The following is a 21,631-nucleotide window of genomic DNA, read 5'->3' on the forward strand; positions in this document are numbered from 1 at the left end:
GAAATGTGTCTTTCCCAGCCAGCAGGGTGAATTCTGAGGTTCAGCTTATGTTATAAACGGTCATAGAGTCCTCCCTACAATGTCTTTTTCACACACTCTGCCTCATTAATGTCCAAGAGGCGTCCCCATTCTGATAGGAAGGCCATGTGCAAGGGTGCTGTCTCCATTCATTCATTCATTCATTCATTCATTTTTCATTCCTTGAATCCATACTCGATGCCAGGCACTGAGAAGCATGGTTTGTGGGGCAGGGGGTGCGCTGGGGGTCTCTGAGGCAGCCCCCCACATTGGAGGCCATCTCTAATTACGGTGACAGTCTCCCCGAGGGAAGAGGAGGACGTGCATGGGGCCTGTGCGTGCTGAGCCCGCCCCGTGTCCCTGAACTTGTCAATGAATTCTTTTCCGCGAGGATCCGTGGAAGAGCTGCCGGAATCTCTACCGGGTGCGTGTGGCCTAGTTGCCAGGGCTCCAGGGGCAGGACAAACACCCGGTAGATGCCGCCAGTGGGCTATGTGGGGCAGGCCCGCTGGCACGCCCACGTGTGCGTGCGCCTCTGCGGCAGGGTGCCCGGCCGGGGGGACGCCTGCTGTCGCTGCCAGCCCCTGCCAGGGCCCGGGGACCCGGGGGCTGGCTGAGAGCCCCAGCCCATCTGTGTTTGTGTCTTGCCACCGGCAGAGCCCCTCTGCTGCCGAATTCTTGTCTTTGCGGGCAAATCAGAGCACCTGGCGCCGGTGGTGAGGCTGGGCCCCCGGGAGCCCGAGGGGAGCCCGCGTCCTTGGCTGTCCCAGATAATGTTCTCAGATACGCGGAGCTGGCGGCAAGCACTTATTGAGCACTTGCTGTGTGCGGGGGCGGGTCGAAACCCCTTCTCTGCCCGGCCGGTGTGGCTCAGTGGTTGAGTGCCGTCCCAGGCACCAGGAGGTCGCCGGTTCGATTCCCAGCCAGGACACATGCCTGGGTTTCGGGCTCGATCCCCAGCAGGAGGCAGACAATGGGCGTTTCTCTCTCATCAATGTTTCTATGTCTCTCTCTTCCTTGCTCTGAAATCGAGTATAAAAAATGGAAAACAAAAACAACTCTTTTCTTCGTAATTATTAATGTTATTAGCTTAATTAATCCTCACATCAACTAGAAGAGGAAGGCTGTTTTTGGATGGCGGTAACTTAAAAAAAAGACTTTATTTTTGGGGTCACACTGGTCAGAAGACCCCTGGGCCACTGCGGTCCCAGGTGCCAGCTCCTCCCTTCCCCACAGCCCGTGGGGCAGGGCCTGGGTGGCCCTTATTCACCAGCAGGAACTGAGGTTTGGAGAAGCCAGGATTTGAACTCTGTCCTGCTGATTCCGGGCAGGGCTGCGAGGCCGGTGCTCAGGGCACCGCCTCTTCCCTGGGAGCCTTCGGGTGGATGTTTGGGGTCTCCCCAGCTCCCAGGTGGGGCGATGGAGCCAGGTTTGCATCTGGAAGCCAGGCAGGGTGCCTGCCATTGTGTGGGAGCCACGGGGCGGGCCACCTGCTAAAAACATAACACAGAGCACCTCATTGCCTGTGTTTTTGTGCGATGCCTTCCGGTGGCTGCCCGTCCCTCTGAGACAGCGGTTCTCAACCTTCCTAACGCCGCGACCCTTTCATACAGCTCCTCATGGTGTGGTGACCCCCAACCATCAAATTATTTTCGTGGCTGCTTCATAACTGTAATGTTGCTACTGTTATGAATCGTCATGTAAATATCTGATATGCAGGATGTATTTTCATTGTTACAAATGGAACATAATTAAAGCATAGTGATTCATCACAAAAACAGTATGTAATTATGTATGCGTTTTCTAATGGTCTTAGGTGACCCCTGTGAAAGGGTCGTTCCACCCCCAAAGGGGTCGCGACCCACAGGTTGAGAACCGCTGCTCTGAGAGGACAATCCCAAAGTCCCCCGGTGGCCAGAGGCCCTTTGCAGTGCGTGTCCATGTGCCCCTCGGCCCTCACCCCCTCCCTGACCCGGCCCCGGCACAGGCTCACCCCAGAACTCCTGCCCCGACCCCCCGGGAGGACTCCCATGTTCCCAGGGCACCTCTCATTGCCCTTACGTGTTAATCATCTTTGTGTACGATCCGTTTGCCTCACCACTAGAATGGGGGACAGCACCCCCCCCCCCAATCCCCAGCGCAAGGCGCCTGGCACATAGTACATGCTCAGTAAATATTCTATTGGATTGTTAAAGTCCTGCTGGACCCCATCCTGGGGCCCTCTCCATGTGACACGGTCTGGGGTTCAGGCCTTGGAGGTGGCCTGTGCGGCCTGCCGCTGGGCCTGCAGGACAAATCCCAGCCAATGGCGCCTTCAAGTGCCAGCTCTTTGGGGCCGGTCCCCTGGGGTCCGTCAGCTGGGGGTGGCTGGGCCGTCTGGGGCTGGGACGGGAATCGGCATCCGCAGCCCCACACCAGCCCTGGTTCTGGGGATCGGGGCAGGGCCCGGCGTGTGGGGCGTGGCTCTGCGGGGAGGGGCGTGGCTCTGGGGGGAGGGGCGTGGCGTGGGGTGGCGTGCAGGTCACTGACATCCGCTTCCTTGCAGAGGAAGGCATCAACCACGAGTGTAAGCTGTGCAACCAGATGTTCGACTCCCCGGCCAAGCTGCTCTGCCACCTCATCGAGCACAGCTTCGAGGGCATGGGCGGCACCTTCAAGTGCCCCGTGTGCTTCACAGGTAAGGGCCACTCCGAGCGCGTGCGGAGCGGGAGGGGACCCAGCAGAGGTGTCCGGCCTGCCAGGGACCCTGGGCTCCTGGGGAGGCCCCGAGGGACCCCCGGCCGCGCTGCCCTGCGGACCTGCCCCGTGGCCCTGCCCCTGCTCCGTGCCTCTCCTGGGAGGCCGGTGGGTGGTGCCTCCCTGACCCTCCCCTCAGCCCTGCTCTCAGCGCGGCGAGTCCTCGCTGGCCCAGCCTCGCCCTGCGATTTGGAGGCCTGGGCTCCAGCCTCCCCTCCGTGAACCTTGCGCTCTGTCCAGCGGCCGTGGCTCTCCTGGCCGCGCCTCCCCCCACCCAGCTCAGCCGTGTTCCCTCCATGCTGCGGCTGGAGAGGTCAAGCCCCCAGGCTGGCTGCCGGCCCAGGCAAGCGGCTGTCCATCCCAGCCCCAGGCCGGTCTCGGGGGCTCTGCCGGCCCCCCTTCCGCTGCCCAGATGGCAGCCGGTGTGCGCCGGGGAGCCTGGCCTCCCCCTGCCTCCCCCAACATCTGCCGTCTGCCAGGCAGGAGCCCACCCTGGGGAGGGCGCCTGGCGGGGGGCACCTCTGAAGTCCTCACCTCCCAGACACACAGCTGCTCAGGGCTGCCTCCTGCTGCCGCGCCTGGGCTCCTGCCACGGGAAGCGGGTGGGTGACCCGCTGGTGACAGGCCCGAGGAAGGGGCTCGGCCGTGGGAGCGCCCGCACACTCACGCCCTCAGGTCTTCCTCCCCCTCCACCTAGGAGCCCCGCCCCTCTGTTCCATCACGCTCTGTGGGCTCGGGCTGGGGGCTGGCTCCGAGGGGCCCCAGGTCTGCTGGTCCAGGACGCTGACAACCCTCAGCAACAAGCATAGCCATCCGTGTATCCACCCCGTCCTGTCCCAGGCGCTGCGCTAAGGCTGTTAAACTCATCTCGGCCCCGCCACCCGCCAGCCGTGGGGCCTGGGACGCGCCATTGAACATTCCCGGTGCCTCAGTTTTCCCTTCTGTAAAATGGGACAACGGCAGTGCCAGCCTTACGGGCCTGTGCTCTGGTCCAGGAGCCCACGTGTGGAAGGCACCTGGCGGGTGATGGCAGTCACTGGCCTTATTACGTGCCAGGCCATCTTTGAAGCATTTTTTCAGCTAACCCATGTGAGCCTCCCAGATGCTCCGTGAGCTACACCCATTAAAGGTCCCCATTTTTCAGACGAGGACACGGAGCCCAGAGAGGTTAAGTGACTTGCCCAAGGTTGCACAGCCCGTAGGCGGCAGAGCTCAGCTTCCCTGGTGTGAGCCCCAGTAGCCCCTGTCGGCCGGCTGGTCCAGGCTGGGCCTGTGAGTGGCGCGGGCTGGTGTCCCCGCCCTGCGCTGACGCGCTGTCCCTGTGCAGTCTTCGTCCAGGCCAACAAGCTGCAGCAGCACATCTTCGCGGTGCACGGGCAGGAGGACAAGATCTACGACTGCGCGCAGTGCCCCCAGAAGTTCTTCTTCCAGACCGAGCTGCAGGTCAGTGCCCGGGCCCGCGCCCACACCCAGCACCGAGGGTCTCGGGGTGCAGCGGGATGGTGGGGTCTGGTACTCAGCACCCCCGACGGGAAGAGCTCCAGGCGGCCGGACGTGGCTTGTGGGCGTGGAGCCCGCGGTTGCCCTCCTGGCCGGCTGGCGTGCGGGGCGGGCGCGGCTTCTGCTGGCCCCGCGCGGTCAGGAGAGCCGGCGCTAAGCCGCTGAGCCGGGGGCAGGTACACGTGGCCATGCCCAGTTTCAAATGGGGAGGGAGTCATCTGCTCTGTGCCCAGAGGAGGGGAGTGCTGGCTTTCGTCCTCACCGCCCTGCCTGCAGGGTGTGTCTGCCCATGAGAAACCGCCCCCCCTCCACTCGGACACCCCCCCACGCTGGCCCCGCGCTCAGCAGTCCGCCCACCTGGACGATGGCCCACGGCTGTGCCAGGGCCCCCTCGCCTGTGGAGTGAGGCCGCCACAACCCGAGTGGAGTCAGACACTGCCGGGCACGTGCTGTCCTCCGGGGTGGGAGGGGCACAGCGGTGTGGCCTGTGGCAGGGCAGCCCCCTCTCTCGGCGCTGCGGCTGTCACCGAGCCGAGCCCGGCCGTCCTGTCTGTGCAGCCGGTGTGGTTGCCACCCAGGTGAGAACAGGCCCGGGGAGGGCGCCGAGGGAGGTGGGGGGGGTGACCGTCGGGGGGCGGGGTGTCACCGTCCGGTGGTCAGGGCCTCGCTCCCGCCGGCTGCCCTCTGACCGGGCGGTTTGCTGGAGAGCCTGTTTTTTTCCTCTCTGGGCCTGTGAGTCTGCGTGTCGCTCACACCGCCGCCACCTGAACCCCGTGTGGATGGAGTTATGAGCCCAGTTACACCGAGAGGGGGTGCCGCTTCCAAACCGCCCCCCCCAAGTCAGGGACCCCCGCCCCACGGCCCACCGCTGACGCCCCATGGATCCAAACCCGAGCGTGTGCCTCTGGGCTGGGGACGGTGGGGGGACGGCCCGCTGCCCCCACTGTCACATGACCATAGGGGGCACGGTGTCAGTGCCCGGTGGGCGGGCCGCCCGGGAGCCTCCTTACTCCTGCACGGGCTCTGCGTGGCCTCACCCACCTCCCACCGGCCTCACCTGCCTGGCCCGGCTGCCAATACAGCCCCCGGGTCCTCAACACCTGAGCTTTCCACAGCCAGCACGCAGGCCGCTAGACCCAGGAGCGCGTAACCGTGATTTCCTTAAGCCTGGGATTTGCCTTGTCCCGGAAGCCAGGAGCGCGAGGCGGCCCTCCCCCTCGGCTCCTGGGTCTGTCCCAGACACACTTCCCAGTCCGCCTTTTTATTTATTTATTTTTTATTTTATTTTTATTTTTATTTTATTTATCTATTTATTTTTATTTATTGCTAATCCTCACCCAATGATGGATATTTTTCCATTGATTTTTTTTTTTTAGAGAGAGTGGAAGGTAGGGGGAGAGACAGAGAAAGAGAAACATCGATGTGAGAGAGACACATCCATTGGTTGCTTCCTACGCACCCTGAGCAGGGCTGGGATTGAGCCTGCAACTGAGGTCTGTGCCCTTGACCGGAATCGAGCCCGGAATCCTTCAGTCCATGGGCCAGCGCTCTATCCACTGAGCAACACCGGCTAGGGCCCCCAGTCCGCCTTTTTTGAGCTTCGTGGGCACCGCGGTGCCAGGCCCACCTCGCCGGTGGAGTGTGGAGCTGCGGCCTCCGTCCCGTCTGGCTTCGGCCACGCCTCCCGGGCTGCTGAGGGCCCCAGGCCCCAGGCCCCAGGACGGTCCCCGGGAGCCACGGGTTCCTGGGTCACCCCGTCAGCCTTTACAGCAGATCCTCAAGTGCCGAGAACCTCGCTAAATTATAGCCTTAACGAGTCCCTATTTTCTGCAATTACTGATTTTAATTACAGACCGTTTAAATGGGGAAGTGTTGTCGCAACGCCAAATCTATGCAAATAATGGCTTTCGTTAAGTGGTTCAAACAGCAATTTTCTGGGTTTTTGAGAGGAGGGTTTTCTAGCCGTGGGAGTGTTCGTCGCCATCTCGCTGAAGCCGGGCCGGCAGGCAGGGTGGCTTCCCTCGCTGACGCGGGGTTAGGTGTGCAGCCGGAGCACGGCCTGGCCCCCCAGGCCTCGCCTGGCTCGCCTGGCCGCGTGTCGCTGAGGTCCTTGGGGATTCAGGGAAGCTACTGTTTGTGACTCGGGGCCGAGAGGTCTTGAGAAGACGCGGGGACGGCGGCTGTTCTCCCTGTCGGACTGGAAATACCGCTGTGGACGTAGAGGCAATACGGTGGGATTAGCCGGCCGGCGTGGCTCAGTGGTTGAGCGTCAACCCATGCACCAGGAGGTCGCTGGTTCGATTCCCAGTCAGGGCACAGGCCCGGTTTGCAGGTGTGATCCCCAGTGTGGGGTAAGGTGGGGTGCTCCTTGGTAAGGTGGTCAGGCAGAGCCTCTCTGAGGAGGTAACATTTGAACCGAGGCCTGGGTGCCAAGAAAGAGAGTGTGTGGAAGGGAGCCGTGCAAAGGCCCTGTGGTCGGAGCTAGGGGTGTTGCTGGGACAGAAGGCAACGTGAGGCTGAAGCACAAGAGAATGGGGCCTGGAGGAAGGGCCTGGCAGGTGGCCCAGGTCATGGCCAGGTCTGCAGGGCAGCGAAGGCTTTGGGGTTTATCCTGTTGCAGGGGGAAACCCCGCAGGGAAGAGGTATTGTCTGACTTACACCGCAGGGAAGAGGTATTGTCTGCCTTACACCGTGCATCAACGTTTAAGAAGTTTCGTCTCTGAAAGGACACTGTGACGTGATGAGAAGTCACAGACTTGGGCAAAAGTATTTGCAAGTCACAGATTTGTATCCAGAACATACAAAACAAAACTCTCAAAACTCATGACTGGTGGCGGGGAGGGGATCCACAAAGAGTGAGCAAAACCCTTCAGCCCAGGGGTTCTCAACTTGTGGGTCGCAACCCCTTAGGGGGTCGAACGACCTTTTCACAGGGGTCGCCTAAGACCATCGGAAAACACATACATAATTACATATTGTTTCTGTGATGAATCACTGTGCTTTCATTATGTTCAATTTGTAACAATGAAATTGGGGGTCACCACAACATGAGGAGCTGTATTAAAGGGTCGCGGCGTTAGGAAGGTTGAGAACCACTGCTTCTGCCCTTCACCTGCGAGGGTAGATGCCACGTCCTTAAAACCATGATGTTAAGCCACCGCGACGAAAACCAAACAAACAGTGACAACACGGAGTGGGGCCGGGGTGTGGACGAGGCCAGGACGCCCAGACTTTGCTGGTGGGAGCGCAAGGGGCCCAGCCACGTGGCGGCGTAGTTTGTGAGTTTCCTCTGCAGGGAAACATGCACGTGACGCGCCACCTGGCGGCCCTGCTCCCGGCTGCTCCCCCAGGAGACCTGCCAACGAGCTGCCCACAGCCTGGCTGGGAATGAGGACAGAGCCCTCCTCGCCGCGCCTGCCTGTCTCCTCGCGGGTGGAGGATGGAGAGGCGAGGTCCAGGCCTCCGCCCGGCGGCTGCCCAGGAGCAAACAGCACGTCGGTGGCAAGAGCTGCAGGTGCCCAGGGCGAGAAGCCGGACTCAGAACGCTCTGACCGGATGTTTCTGTGCCGCGATGACCCGGAAACGGGCAGAAATGTGGAATGGAAAACAGTAGATGCCAGGGCTGCAGGTGGGGAAAGACGTGGAGGAGACTTCACCAGGTTCTCCTAAGCATGCAGGCAGCAAGCGCCCACACGTGCACACATGCACACGCCTGAACACATGCACACGCCTGCACACATGCACACGCCTGCACACGTGCACACACATACACACGTGCACGCCCACACCCTGAGCGCTAGCCGTCCGGGCTGGGCGGGTCCAGCCTCACTTCCCGGAGCTCCCAGGCCTGTTTGACCAGAAGAGCCGCGGGCGGGCGACAGGCTGGTGTGGGGACAGTCGTCGGCAAGCGTGTGAGCGCCGTCGGGAGGAGGGCCTGTCCACAGGCTTCCACGGCCCTAAGACTCCGGGTCGTGGACAGACACTCAGGTCATGGACTTGGGGTTCTGACAGTCCCAAGTCAGGTGCGAGTTCAGTCTCACTGGGCCTTTCGATGGTAGGGGCGCTGGGGTGGGTTTGGATGCCGATGTCAGGAGCTGTTTCGGGGGTCCTGCTCCCAGGAATCAAGCGTCCCTTTGTTGAGGCAGAGACACGCGGCCTCGGCCTGGCTTGACTGCCCTCTGTCCTGGGTGTCCTGGGTGTCCTGGGGGTGGGAAGGTGGCCCGCACACCCGACCCCTGTCTCTTCCGCTGAGACCCGTCTTCCTCCGCTGCGCCCGGCCCCGTGGACAGTGGCGGGCGGACCGGGTTGGGGGTGTGAGACAGACTGCAAATCACAGACTCCCACAGCGTCAGGGCTGCCGGCCGGCATTTCCCGCCTCAGGCCTCGGCAGATGAAGGCCTGCGGCTCCGTGGCCCCCTGCCAGGGCTGAGCTGACCCGAGAGGAGGGGCAGGCTGGGCCCGTGCCGCCCAGCTGTCCCTGAGTCCCCGCGGACACCTCTGTGCCCGCAGACCTGGCATGGAGGGCCCCTCCTCTCCTTCCTCATGGCCTCACTGAACCCCGCTCTTCAGCCTCACCGCGGAGGGCACGAGGGAGTGTGCCCATCGCCAGCCTCACGGGGCCGGCTCCGGCGTGCGGGGTAGGACCCTCCGAAACCGGAGGAGAAGTAGAACAGCCCCACCCCGGGCGGCTCCCCGCTGCCGGCCAGGCCCCGCTCTAAGCATTTTGCTTGAATTGGTCTCAACACAGCCCAGGAGGGCGGAACGCTCGTCTCCACGGACTGACATGGGAACGAGGCTCCCGGAGGCGCGGGGACTGGCCCCAGGTCACGGGCGCACGGCAGAGCTGCATGCAAAGCCAGATCACGGGGGCCACTGAGGCACACGCAACCCCCCGAAGTTTACAGCGCTGCCGTGTATATGAGCTGATAGATTTAAATGAGGCCTGCGGTGCTGAACTATAAAAAGCCTTCATGTCAGGGGACCCAGAAACTATTTTCGTAGTTGGGCCAAGCAGGTAGCAACGCAGCGGCGGCGACAGGGGATGCGCGGAGCCTGGTGGCAGGCGGCCCAGCGGGGAGCGCCCGGGGCCTTTCTGGGGAGCCGGCCTGTGGGCCGCGTCCGCTGGGCTGGAGCGTGAGGCCAGGAGCCTGCAAACCTGGCAGCGAGCGAGGGGGTGAGTCCTGCTCTGGCCAGGCCTGGGGAGAAGGGGGGTTCACGCCAGTCGTGGAGACAGGGACCTTGTAAGACCTCAAGCTTCCCAGCCCCCCACCCACACATACACCTACAGAAACTCGGGGCGCACGGAGAGCCGTCACAGGGAGGCGGGGCCCGGGAACGGCCCTTCTGGCCTCGAGTGTCCTGGCCTCCTGCAGACCTGGGGGCTGGGGCCCGGCTGGGGCAGTGGGCTGCCCGGCGCCCAGGAGGCCAGGCGCCCTCGCTGATGGACCGAGAGGCAGCAGGAAACGGTTCCTGAGGGCCCCCGGTGGCCAAGCGGCCAGCCCGGCCCTGAGCGGATGCATTTAAAGGATTAGCTCATGCTGTCTGCTTGCATGTGCCTCATCGTGCCACTACCATCGATTAAAAGCGGGGCGAGGGACGCTCACACGCAGCCCAGTGCCCTTCCAACGGGGCACGCCGGGCCCTGCCCGCGGGTCCTGGTACCCAGCCAGGGGAGGTGCCCATGAGCCGGGGGCGCCCCCTGAGCTCCCCTGGGATACTTCCTTCCCAGCCCCCGAGAGTGCTCGGTGGGACCTGCTCCCTCGTTGCATTTCTTTGAACAAACCTGGACCGAGGGCCTAGCAGGGCGCTGCCAGGGGGGCCGGGGGCCGCCGTGAACAGGGAGCAGCGCCCCTGCTCGCCCAGGGCTGGTGTTCTGTGGGCACCGCCAACGCCGAGTCAGTGAGCACACCAACTAGGTCACTGCAGACGGCGGGATTCCGAAGACAATGAAACACTGTGTCGTGATAGAGTGATGCACTTGTGAGTGTGCGTGTACGTGTAGGGGTATGTGTGTGTGCATGTGTGCATGTGTCGGGGTGTGTGCACATGTGTGCGTGTGCGTGTGTGTGTGTGTGTCAGGACAAGGGGAGGGAATGTTAGGAATGAAAAACCGATCGTGTGTCCAGGGAAGGCTGGCATGTCAGCTGGGTCCTGAAGGTTGAGAAGGCGCCAGTGGGGGGAGGGGCTGGGGTTCTTCCAGGAAAGGGAACAGGCAGTGCGAAGGTCAGAGGCATGAGGTTTGGGGGGTCCAAGGAGCAGAGGACAGAGCGGCGGGGAGCGGGACGAACGGCAGTGCCTTCCTGCTTTGGTCCTCTGGGCGGGTCCCGTCTCACCTGCTCAGGAGGGGTGTTTCCGGGGGCACCTGCACCTGCTGGTCCTTCTGCGTGAATCCCTTCCCGCCCCGGGCCTCAGGGTCCGGCTCACATGGGCCCGGCTCGCATGGGCCCGGCTCCATGGGCCCGGCTCAGATCCCTCGCCGCTGCTTCTCCTTTGGCTTCTCCAGCCCTGGGTTTAACCCCTGCTCCCTTTGCCCATACAGACTGTGGTAACTATATCTACACCTGAGTTCCCACTCTACCCTGGGATTTTGGAGAGTGAAGACTCCTCTGCCATCCACCCATCCACCCATCCACCTATCCACCCATCCACCCATCCCCCATCCACCCATCCCCCATCCACCCATCCACCCATCCCCCATCCACCCATCCACCCATCCACCCATCCACCCATCCACCCATCCACCCATCCATCCATCACTCATCCATCTATCTATCCATCCACCCATCCATCATTCATCCCCCGTCACTCATCCATCCATCCACCCATCACTCATCCACCCATCCACCCATCACCCATCCACCCATCCACCCATCCACCCACCCATCCACCCATCCACCCACCCACCCACCCACCCATCCACCCATCCACCCATCACCCATCCACCCATCCACCCATCCACCCACCCATCCACCCATCCACCCACCCACCCACCCATCCACACATCCACCCATCCACCCATCTACCCATCCACCCATCCACCCACCCATCCACCCATCCACCCATCCACACATCCACCCATCCACCCATCCACCCATCACCCATCCATCCATCCATCCATCCATCCCCCCGTCACTCATCCATCCATCCATCCATCATTCATCCATCTATCCATCCATCCATCCACCTGTCCATTCATCTTCCCACCTATCTATCCATCCATCCATCCATCTACCTATGCATCCATCCATCCATCCATCCATCACCTATCCACCCACCCATCCATCCATCTATCCATCCATCACTCATCCATCCATCCATCCATCCATCCATCCATTATCCATCACCTATCCACCCACCCATCCATGTATCTATCCATCCCATCCAGCCACTTATCCATCCCCACATGCTCTCCCATGTTTCTTGTAGTTCCTAGGAAGTAGGAAGTGGAGGAAAGAGAACACAGCGGGGGAAGGAGAAGGAGCAGGGGGCTGCCGCTGCAGATTCCAGAGGCCCATGTAGAAGTTCCTGGTTTCCCTGTGTCTTTGTGCCGCTGCCCTCAGATCCAGCCGGATAATTACAACTAATAATAATTAAAAGTTAAAAGCGCTCTAGGCACATGCTTAGCATCTGACTCTTTGGCTGAGCTTTCTGTGAGCAGCAGCGTCTTCCTCCTTCCTGCTTTGAAGTCAGCCAGCCCGGAGCACCCCCCCCCCCGCCCCCCGCCCCACACACACACACACCCTGATGGGGGACGAGGGCCGGCTGGGCCTGGCCTGGGGGCGCTATGGGAAGGTGCCGGTGACTCCAGCAGGGAGAGCCTGCCGCTTGCATTGGCGTCTTCCCCAGATCGCCCCCTCCCAAGTGACTTCCTGTTGCTGACATTTGCACCTCAGTTTCCTCGTCTGTGAAATGGGCTGAGACCAAGGGCCTCGGGCTGTGCCGATGGGGAGGTCTGGTGTGTGAAGCGTGAGGATCTGGGCTTTCCTGTGGGCAGTGGTGGCACAGTTCAGGGTGTCACTTGGAGCCCAGCGCGGCTCAAATCCTATCACGTGGCAGCGTGGAGTGGCAGCGCCGTGCCCACACCCTGGGACGGACAGCCTGACTTAAAGACCCAGCCCCATAACCGAGCAGCTCTGTGAGCTCGAGCCAGTCGCTGGCCCTCTCTGGGCCGCAGCAGACGGGGTCATGCCAGTCCCCTCCTGTGGCTCCCGGGGGCCTGGGGGCGGCGAGCACCAGCCACTGTCATCGTCAGCATCGTCACCGCGATTGTGGTCTGGGCGCCGTCACCGCGATTGTGGTCTGGGCGCCATGGGCTTTCGGTTCACGTTTCTGTCGGCTCACCCGCTCCATGTAGCCCCCAGGGTCTCCTGGCACCTGCGGGGGCCCGATGTGTGCAGGGCCTGGGGACGCACGGAGGTCCCAGCCCCTCGTGTGCTGTGGGAGGGGACCGTGAGCTGATGGAGGCGGCGGGAAGCCTGTTTATGATGCGCCTGAGGAGGCATGAGGGTGATAGGCTACAACGCGGCGCAGTATTGGAGCATCTCCGCGCGTCGGCGGCCGGGGGCCTGCGCCCCGACCGTGTCACCAGGCACCGTCCTCTTGTCTCGGCTCATCCACTCCTGAGCGGGCAAGGTCTTTCCCGCGTCCAGGAGCGCGGAGCAGCGTCGCCACTTTCTCTTCCTGCATCTGCTCTGGGGATGCAGGGCCACCTGTGGGGCCACGGGGGGGGGGGGGGAGGGGGCGCTGTGGAGTCTGCTCTGGAAAGGGCGGAGGGTGGGCACTCGCTTGCCCCTTGGCGTCCCAGGGCGCAGGCCCGAGTCACTGGCCCCAACATAGTAAAACCAGACAGCGTTTCCAAGGACCTCCTGGGAGCCTGACACCCCAGGAGGTAAACTGAGGCCCCGGGGTGGCACAGCTGCTGGGGTTGCAGGGCTGGAGACCCAGGCACCCGGCACTGGGCTTGGACGAGACTCTCAGGCCAGGGGCAGGCCTCTGGGTCCCAGGCGCAGGGGGGCGGGCAGGCCTCACCCTCCAAAAGGGCAGGCGTCCGGAGTGACCTAGAGGCCTCCCGGCTCCCGGGCAGGTGCTGTCTGCTTGGGCAGCTGCCGCGGTCACTGCCGGGAAGGGCAGGCAGGAGCGGGCAGGGGAGCCTGCCCAGCTGTGTTCAGATGCACGTGCCCCAGGGCTCTGCCTGCCAGAGCGATGAAGTGTGCGGAGTCCCAGGTGGGGACTGGAAGGAGGGCTCCCCCAAAGGCCCAGCTCCGGGCAGAGATGGCACTTGGAATCGGCCTCGGGCTGCCCGTCTGCCCATCAGAGCCTGTCATTTATGCCCTAGGGCGGGGGGCCAACCGACGTTGGAGGGCACGGTGCCATCGCGACAGATGGGCACGGGGGAGCTGCCAGGAGCCTCGAGCCGGCAGCCATCGAGTGCCGGGAGCCCAGCCCCTCGCCGGCGTGGCCCCGGCCGGACCACATGCCTTCAGTTTCCTAGAAACAGGGATGATACCAACCACAGGAGGTGCCCTGTGGGTCCAGGGCCCCCAGAGGTTGGCACCTTCCACAGCCCTGCCCCCCCTCACCCCCAACTTAGAAAAGAGGTTGTTACCACCGTCCGACCTACAGGAGAGAAAGACAGGGGCCCTGGGGGACGGGGGTGACACGGGTGTGCGACCTCGTCTGTGAGCGCCGCCCCCCCCCGCCGCCCTGACCTCACCTGGACAATGGTCCCCCTGCCTCCAATGGAGGGTCGGGTGGGATGCCTCGGGGGGACTGTGAAAGGTGGGACACCGCGCCTGGCCCTGGGAGGCCTAACAGGACGGGGCCGGGGGAGGAACTGGTGAGACGCTGCTGTCTCGTTTCACAGACGGGAGACTCGATACCCTGTCACACAGCGAGGAAGTGGCAGGGCCGAGCCTACCCGGGGGGGGGGGGGGGGGGGGACAGTAGTGACAGCGACAGCCCCAGGCTCTGTGGGGAGCCCTTCGCTCTGCTCATCCTGTTTCATCGGGGACCCTCCTGTGAGGCCGATGCTGTTTTCCCTCCCACTTTACAGATGGGGAGACTGAGGCACGGCGAGGCATGGCCGAGATGGGATCTGAGGGTGGGACCGCTGCCCAGACACCATGCCGGCTTTTCTCTGCCCTGGAGCCCCGTCTGTGTTAGAAACGCGCCCGCTTTGCCTCCTGATCGGGAAGTCTCTCTTCCCAACGCGCCGGGAGCGGGGGCTGCCTCCCGCGGGGCCTGGCGTGCGGGTGCTGGGCCCCACCGCAGCGCAGCGAGAACCGGGTGCTCTCGGTGGGAGCCTGCATGGCACTCCTGGCCGAGCAGCAGCAATTACTAATGACATTTAGGAAGAAATTAATGATGAGAAATGCAAGTTGGCATTTCAGGAGCGCCCGTCAGCAGCCGCGCAGCAGCCCTCGCGGGAGAGGCCGGGAGGGGGCTGGGCACAGAGGGCGAGGGGCAGGGCGAGAATTAATTTCGCTGTGTCAATAGCGAGCGTAGCCTCGCACTGCTGCTGGACTCAGACAAAATCAAACATTGATTGGCCGGGGCTGGTCCAGGGTCGCAGTGAGTTCCCTGTGCTGGGCGGTGGGCGAGGCCAGGCGACAGGTTCACTGGTACCAGGAGGTGGTGGGGGCCGCAGGGGACGGTGAGAAAGGAGGGGTGGCCTTAGGTCAGGGTCATGAGGGCTCAAATCCAAGCACCGTCCCTTACCAGCTGAGTAACTTAGCAAGTGACGTCGCCTTTCTCGGCCTCAGTTTCCTCATCAATGAAATGGGGCCACTTGGGAGCTGCCTTGGCCGGTGGACGGGGTTCCCTGCGGGATAAGGAGCCATCGCCTTCCCTCCCTGCAGTGCGATAGGAGTCCCCTCCAGGCTCCCGCACCCAGAGGGCCAGAGGCACACGCAGGGACCAGCCACTGCCATAGGAGTGACCATCTTTACAGCGCAGGGCCTGGGGGATTTGGGGAGCTTTAATGGCTGTCTATGTTTCAAATATGGAAGTTTCTTGTAATTATAGTGGCTATCATTTATATGGTGTGCATTAAGTGCCAGGCATTGTCCTTAGCACTTTTAGACACTCGATCCTCACAATGCCTGTATTGTTAAAGTAAGGAAACTGAGGCAGAGAGTGGTTAACTCCCTGAGTCCACATCCATCCATCTATCCATCCGTTATTCCATATTGTTCACCCATCTATTCATTGACCCATCTATCTATTCACCATCTATCCATCCATCATCCACTCATCTGTAAATCTACACATTCATCTATCCATCCATCCATCAATCATCCACCCATCCATCCATCCATCAGTCATCCACCCATCTATCCATCCACCCATCCATCATCTATTCACTATCCATTCACCACTCACCCATCCACCCACTCATTCTTCCATTCACCCATCCACCATCCATCATTCTGCCCATCCATCATCTACCCATCCGCCCATCTATCCATCCATCTATCCATCCACCATCCACCCATCTATTCATCCGTCATTCACTCATCTATTCATCCACCCATCTATCTATCCACCACCCATTCCTCCATTATCCTCTCATCTACACGTCCATCTAGCCAGCCATCATCTACTGGTTATCCGTCCACCATCCATCCATCTGGCCAGCCATCCACCTGCCACCATCCATCATCAACGATCCATCCAGCTGCACATCCATGAGGGCTGAGTGCTGGGCAAGTGCCAGGAACCGCACCGCTTTCATGATGCTTCCTCAGATACTTTTAACTCCATGCTTACCTGGTACCCATCCCTCTCCTCCCCTGACACTGCATGTGCACCTGCACGCGCATGCGCACGCGCGCGCGCGCACACACACACACACACACACACACACACACACACACACTGGTGAGGGGAGTGGGATGGGACAGACCGGAGGCATGGAGGATCCTTGGTCCGCCTCATGGACACCAGCGAGTTCTGCCTGGTGGTGGGAGGGGAGGCGTAGGGCAGACCCACCTGGTCATGGAGGGGCAGGTGTGGGGGGGTGCTGTGCCCACAGTTCGTTTGGAAGCTGGTGCAGGCGAGCGGGGAAGACAGGCTGGGCCACAGCGTTCTTCAGCCCCTTCAGTGGGAGCCGCTCGGAAGAGCCTGCCCTTCTGGGTGGCGGGGGTCCCCTTTGCCCTTTGCTTTGTGCCAGACTGGACGTCCTCTCCGGACGGGCAAGGGTGTACCCCCAAGTGTTCCCCGAGAACCGTCGCCATCATTAGACATAATCGGTCTCAGCTGCGGCTTTGCTCACTGGTGCATGGACACAATTCATCACAGCAAATTAGGTGCAGCTCCAGCACGCCGGGCCCGCCGCCGCCGGGGGCTCTCGGCGAGGGGCTGCCGGCAAGGGGCCGGCCACGTGGGCGCTGCAAGCCATGGGGGGCCGTGGGCCAGGTTTCCTGAAGGGCATCACCCTCGGACTATCCGCCAGGCAGCTCTGCACCCGCAGGGGTTCGTTTTCTAGAAATGTGAAGGATGCAGGGCGGCTTCCCTTCAGGAGGCATGTGAGGACGGTAGCAATGGGAGGGTCAAAGTCTTAACGTCACTGAGAACACCTACGGGCGCGGGGTTGGGTTAGGGCCCTGCACCTGCGACCGCGGGACCTGGGTTTTCCAGAACAGCCCTCACTTCCAGGGCTCGTCCCCGCTACCGGCGCGGCGTCCTGACTGTTGGCCCGTGAAACATGACTGTACGTGGAGCTGGGTTTGAAGCCAGCCAGCCTGTGGCTTAACGTTGTAAAGACCCGGGAAGACTTCCCCCCTCCTTTGTTTTTTCTAACATGGCAAAACGTTCTGTGCCTGCAAGCGAGCCTGCCCGCCTCTCCCGGGGCCGGGCGGAGAGAGCACGGCTCCTCGGCGAACACATGGGCTTGAAGGCCGCGGTTCTGCCCGGGCCTGGGCCTGGGTGCCGAGCCCTGGACAGTGGCCTGGCCCCGGGCGCCGCGGAGGCCCCCCGTGCAGCAGAGAGATGGGGGGCGCCTGGCACAGAACGCCAGTGGGCATCGCGGGTGGCCTGCCCCTTTGTCTCCCTGCCTCCGTCTGTGCAGCTTCCAACTCCCAACCCTGAGCCAGAGCCGTGGGGGCGGCGGCGCGGGAACACCCGAGCGCTCGGCTCTTCGGGTAGAATGGGCCCCTCTCACGCCCACCTGCCCACTCACCCTGTGGGCCCCCCCAATGTTTTAAAAGATGTTTTTTATTGATTTTTTTAGAGAGAGAGGAAGGGAGAGGGATAGAAACATCAAAGAGAGAGAAGCATCGTCTACCGGCTGCCTCCTGCACGTCCCCCCACCCCCACTGGGGATCGAGCCCTCCACCCCGGCTGTGCCCTGACATGTGCTCCGACCAGGAATCCAGCTGTGACCTCTTGGTTCCTGGGTCGACGCTCAACCACTGAGCCACCCCGGCTGGGCTCTTGGCCCTCAGCATTGTGTCTTCAGAGGCTCCCCCACTTTTCAGGAAAAAGCAGAACTGCCCCGAGCAGGGCGGGCAGGGTGGGCGGGCAGGGGCAGGAGGAGGGGCTCTAGTTTTGCCCCTCCCTGGCCCATCGTGGAGGGCTTGCCGGCTGCCGTAGCTGCTGGCGGTCATTTCTGCAGCCTCACTGCGTTCCCAGCACCTGCAGGCTCTGCGCTGACACTGGGCACAGCCGGGAGCTGAGAGCCACGGCGGGGAGACACCAGGTGCAGGTGCAGGCTGAGCGGGTGCAGGGGTGGAGACACCCAGGCAGGCGGGGGGGGGGGGGCGCTCACCATGCGGGCAGGAAGGCCCTCCGAGGGGACAGGATCCCGTTCGGGGAGCTGGAGGAAGGTGGTTTCACACGGCTCTTGGCCAGCAGGCACCAGGTCGTGTGTGGCTCTCAGGACCACGGACAGGGGTTTGCGTGTCCTGGGGTATGGTGGGACCCATGGTATCAGCAGAGACCCCCCCTCCCTGAGAGCCTGGCCGTACCTCTCATGGGCACTTGATCTGCCCAGCCCCCCACTGCCGGGAAGCCCGAGCCCCACAGGAACCCGGGGCGTCGGCAGGTGGGGGTTTTGAGGGGTCCTAGCAGCACGGACGGGAACCAGGGCAGCTGCCCAGTGGGAGACGGAGTCAAACAAGGAGCAGCCACGGCTGAACCACCCAGCAGGTGGTCAGTGGGACGGCCGTGTGTGCGTGGGGTTGAGGGTGTATGTGAGTTTGTGTACACACATGGGCCTGGGACGGTGGGGTATCCGTGAGTGTACATGTGGGCCTGGGACGGTGGGGTATCCGTGAGTGTACATGTGGGCCTGGGACAGGGGGGTATTCGTGAGTGTGTGTACACATGTGGGCCTGGGACAGAGGGGTATCCGTGAGTGTGTGTACACATGTGGGCCTGGGACAGGGGGGTATCCGTGTGTGTACACGTGTGGGCCTGGGACGGTGGAATATCTGTGTGTGTACACGTGTGGGCCTGGGACGGTGGGGTATCCGTGTGTGTACACGTGTGGGCCTGGGACGGTGGGGTATCCGTGTGTGTACACGTGTGGGCCTGGGACGGTGGGGTATCCGTGTGTGTACACGTGTGGGCCTGGGACGGTGGGTATCCGTGTGTGTACACGTGTGGGCCTGGGACGGTGGGGTATCCGTGTGTGTACACGTGTGGGCCTGGGACGGTGGGGTATCCGTGTGTGTACACGTGTGGGCCTGGGACGGTGGGTATCCGTGTGTGTACATGTGTGGGCCTGGGACGGTGGGTATCCGTGTGTGTACATGTGTGGGCCTGGGACGGTGGGGTATCCGTGTGTGTACACGTGTGGGCCTGGGACAGTGGGTATCCATGTGTGTACATGTGTGGGCCTGGGGTGGTGGGGTATCCATGTGTGTACATGTGTGGGCCTGGGACGGTGGGGTATCCATGTGTGTACATGTGTGGGCCTGGGACGGTGGGGTATCCTTTGCACCTGGCTGGGCTGCACTTGTCTACAGGTGGCCCCGACAGCACTGCCCTGAGCTGGAGGCCTCCCTCCAGGCGACGGCATGGCCAGCGCCCTGCCCAGCACAGCCGGGTCCGAGGCCGTCTCCCAGCTCCTCCTGGGTCCCTGGAGCCTGGCCCTCTGATAGGACGCTCCGCCCTCCGGGCCGTGCGTGTGTCCTCAGACCCACCTGGAATGACAGGCGCTCGGGGGGAGGGAGGCCCTGTCTTGGTCCCCGGAAGCCGCCTGCCAGCGCCGTGTTTAACCGTTTCACAGCCTCGCGCTGGTCTCCCCTCGGGCTCCGGGGTGCCCGCTCCGGCTCGGCGGGTGCGGTTGGACCCATACCTTCTAGGAGCCCGGTCGGGCTTTGGGGGCAGGGGACGTGTCCCCCAGGGGCCTGGTTCCCAGTCCCAGGAGGTGGACAGGCCAGGGCAGTCCCCCCCAGGAGGGGCCACGGTGCACAGAAGGGACTCGAGACCGCCTGGCACACCGTGGCTGGAACCCTCCATTCCAGGTGCTTAGGCCGCGTCCATCGGGCACCCGTCCCCGCGGGGCCCGGCCACCGGGGATCCCGTGAGAAGCAGCAGCCGTGGCAGCAGCCCCATGAACTCGGGACGTGGGGTCGGGGGTGGCCTCTGTCGCCGAGGTGGGCAAACGCACAGGCTGCCAGGAGCGATGCCGTCTCCGGCGTTTCCCTGGCGCCACCAGTCTCTCCGCTGGCAGCCGGGCCCTGGCCTGCGCCTCCGGATGGGCAGTCCCCGGCCCCCGGGCGGCATCACCAGGCCCTCGCTTTGTTGGGTGACTGAATGGAGCCTGTTCAGAAGCTGCAAATAGAAGCCTCCCGCTCCTGCCCCGTCATCTGCGCTCAGGCGGGTTTATTTCCAAAGCACAGAACTACACGCGGACCCGTTGGGAGTTGGTTGTGCGCTTTTTTTTTTTTTTTTTTTTTTTACAACGTTATTTTCTCCCGCATTTTCCCTCGAAGGAAGCTGTTTTCTCGTGCGGGGAATTAGTCGCTGGCCGCCTTCTGTGCTCTGGGTGCTGCAGGGCCTGGGGAGAGGGGGTTAGAGAGGGCGCCCCTTCCTGCGTGGGCTCAGAGCAGCGAGACGGGAACCCCGTGGGCAGCCTCTCTGGGGGAACCTCCAACAAAATCAGTTGGGGTCACACGGCTCCTCACATGCCCCTGGGTGACTTCGGGCTGCTCTTGGCTCTCACAAGCGGCCGACCCCCCTCCCCAAAAAGCCAAGCCCGCTGCCCCCTGGAAAGCGGACCCCGCAGGCCTGCGTTCCAGATGGATTGCTCACACGAGAGACACAGAGACACTCCCCAGCTGCGCGGGTACGAGGCTCACGCCTTGCTGCTCTGGGGTGGCTGTCTGGCCGCCAGTCTGGCTATCTGGCCGGCTGTCTGGCTGGCTGTCTGGCCGGCTGTCTGGCCGGCTGTGTGGCCAGCTGTCTGGCTGCCTATCTGGCTGGCTGTCTGGCTGTCTGGCCGGCTGTCTGTCTGGCTGTGTGGCTGGCTGTCTGTCTGGCTGTGTGGCCGGCTGTCTTTCTGTCTGGTTGTCTGGCCACCTATCTGGCTGGCTGGCCGCCTGTCTGGCCGGCTGTCTGGCCGGCTGTCTGGCTGTCTGGCTGTCTGGCTGTCTGGCCACCTATCTGGCTGGCTGTGTGGCCGGCTATCTGTCTATCTGGCTGTCTGGCCGTCTGGCTGTCTGGCTGTCTGGCCGCCTATCTGGCTGGCTGTGTGGCCGGCTATCTATCTATCTGTCTATCTGGCTGTCTGGCCGTCTGGCTGTCTGGCTGTCTGGCCGCCTCTCTGGCTGGCTGTGTGGCTGGCTATCTGTCTATCTGGCTGTCTGGCAGTCTGGCCGTCTGGCTGTCTGGAGGCAGGGCCGGGAAAGCTTCATACACGTCCTCAAGCCCGGAGGAGCCACCTCGGCCTCCATGGACTTTTCAGGGCTGTCCCGGGCCAGTGGGTTGCCAGCTGCACCCAGGACCCTGACGCCAGGTGGGTGTCACTTCCACGCAGTGAACCTTTTCCTGCCGTCCGTGTGAATGGGGTGAACTCCGACTGGCTGGGGTGGGGCCCCAGGGAAAGGGGGGGCACGCACATCACAGCGGACCCCCGGGGAGCGTCTGCGTCCCCGGGCAGGCACTGAGAGGGGCCTTGGCCATCGCTCTCTCCTCCTGTTAACGACGTGTGTGGGCTCGGCTGCTCTGAGTGTTCATTCAGGCCGTTTACGGCTGCTCTCGAGTGCGCGTGCCGTTCGTCAGGAGTGCAAACCAGCGAGCATACGCGCCTTCAAGACAGGCCATCTGTTCGTCTCAGCCCCTTGGACGACTGTCAGACTCCTCTAAAAATAAGTGCTCGCCGTGGGGGGGCTGCCAGGTGAGGCGCAGCAGAGCGGGGAGCGGGCCGCCTGCG

The 21,631-nt window shown here is 62.7% G+C and overlaps 1 protein-coding gene across 3 annotated transcripts in view; it reads left to right on the plus strand.

The window, feature by feature from the left end:
- Positions 1-21,631, plus strand: part of ZNF423 (zinc finger protein 423) — a 227,617-nt gene that overhangs the window by 200,611 nt on the left and 5,375 nt on the right. For all 3 annotated transcript variants that reach the window (XM_059668099.1, XM_059668100.1, XM_059668101.1), the window contains 2 exons: positions 2,564-2,695; positions 4,082-4,197. In XM_059668099.1, coding sequence (XP_059524082.1) covers positions 2,564-2,695; positions 4,082-4,197 — 248 coding nt within the window. The remainder of the gene's footprint in view (positions 1-2,563; positions 2,696-4,081; positions 4,198-21,631) is intronic.

The sequence above is a fragment of the Myotis daubentonii genome, chromosome 15 (genome assembly GCF_963259705.1).
Source record: "Myotis daubentonii chromosome 15, mMyoDau2.1, whole genome shotgun sequence".
Taxonomy (NCBI): domain Eukaryota; kingdom Metazoa; phylum Chordata; class Mammalia; order Chiroptera; family Vespertilionidae; genus Myotis; species Myotis daubentonii.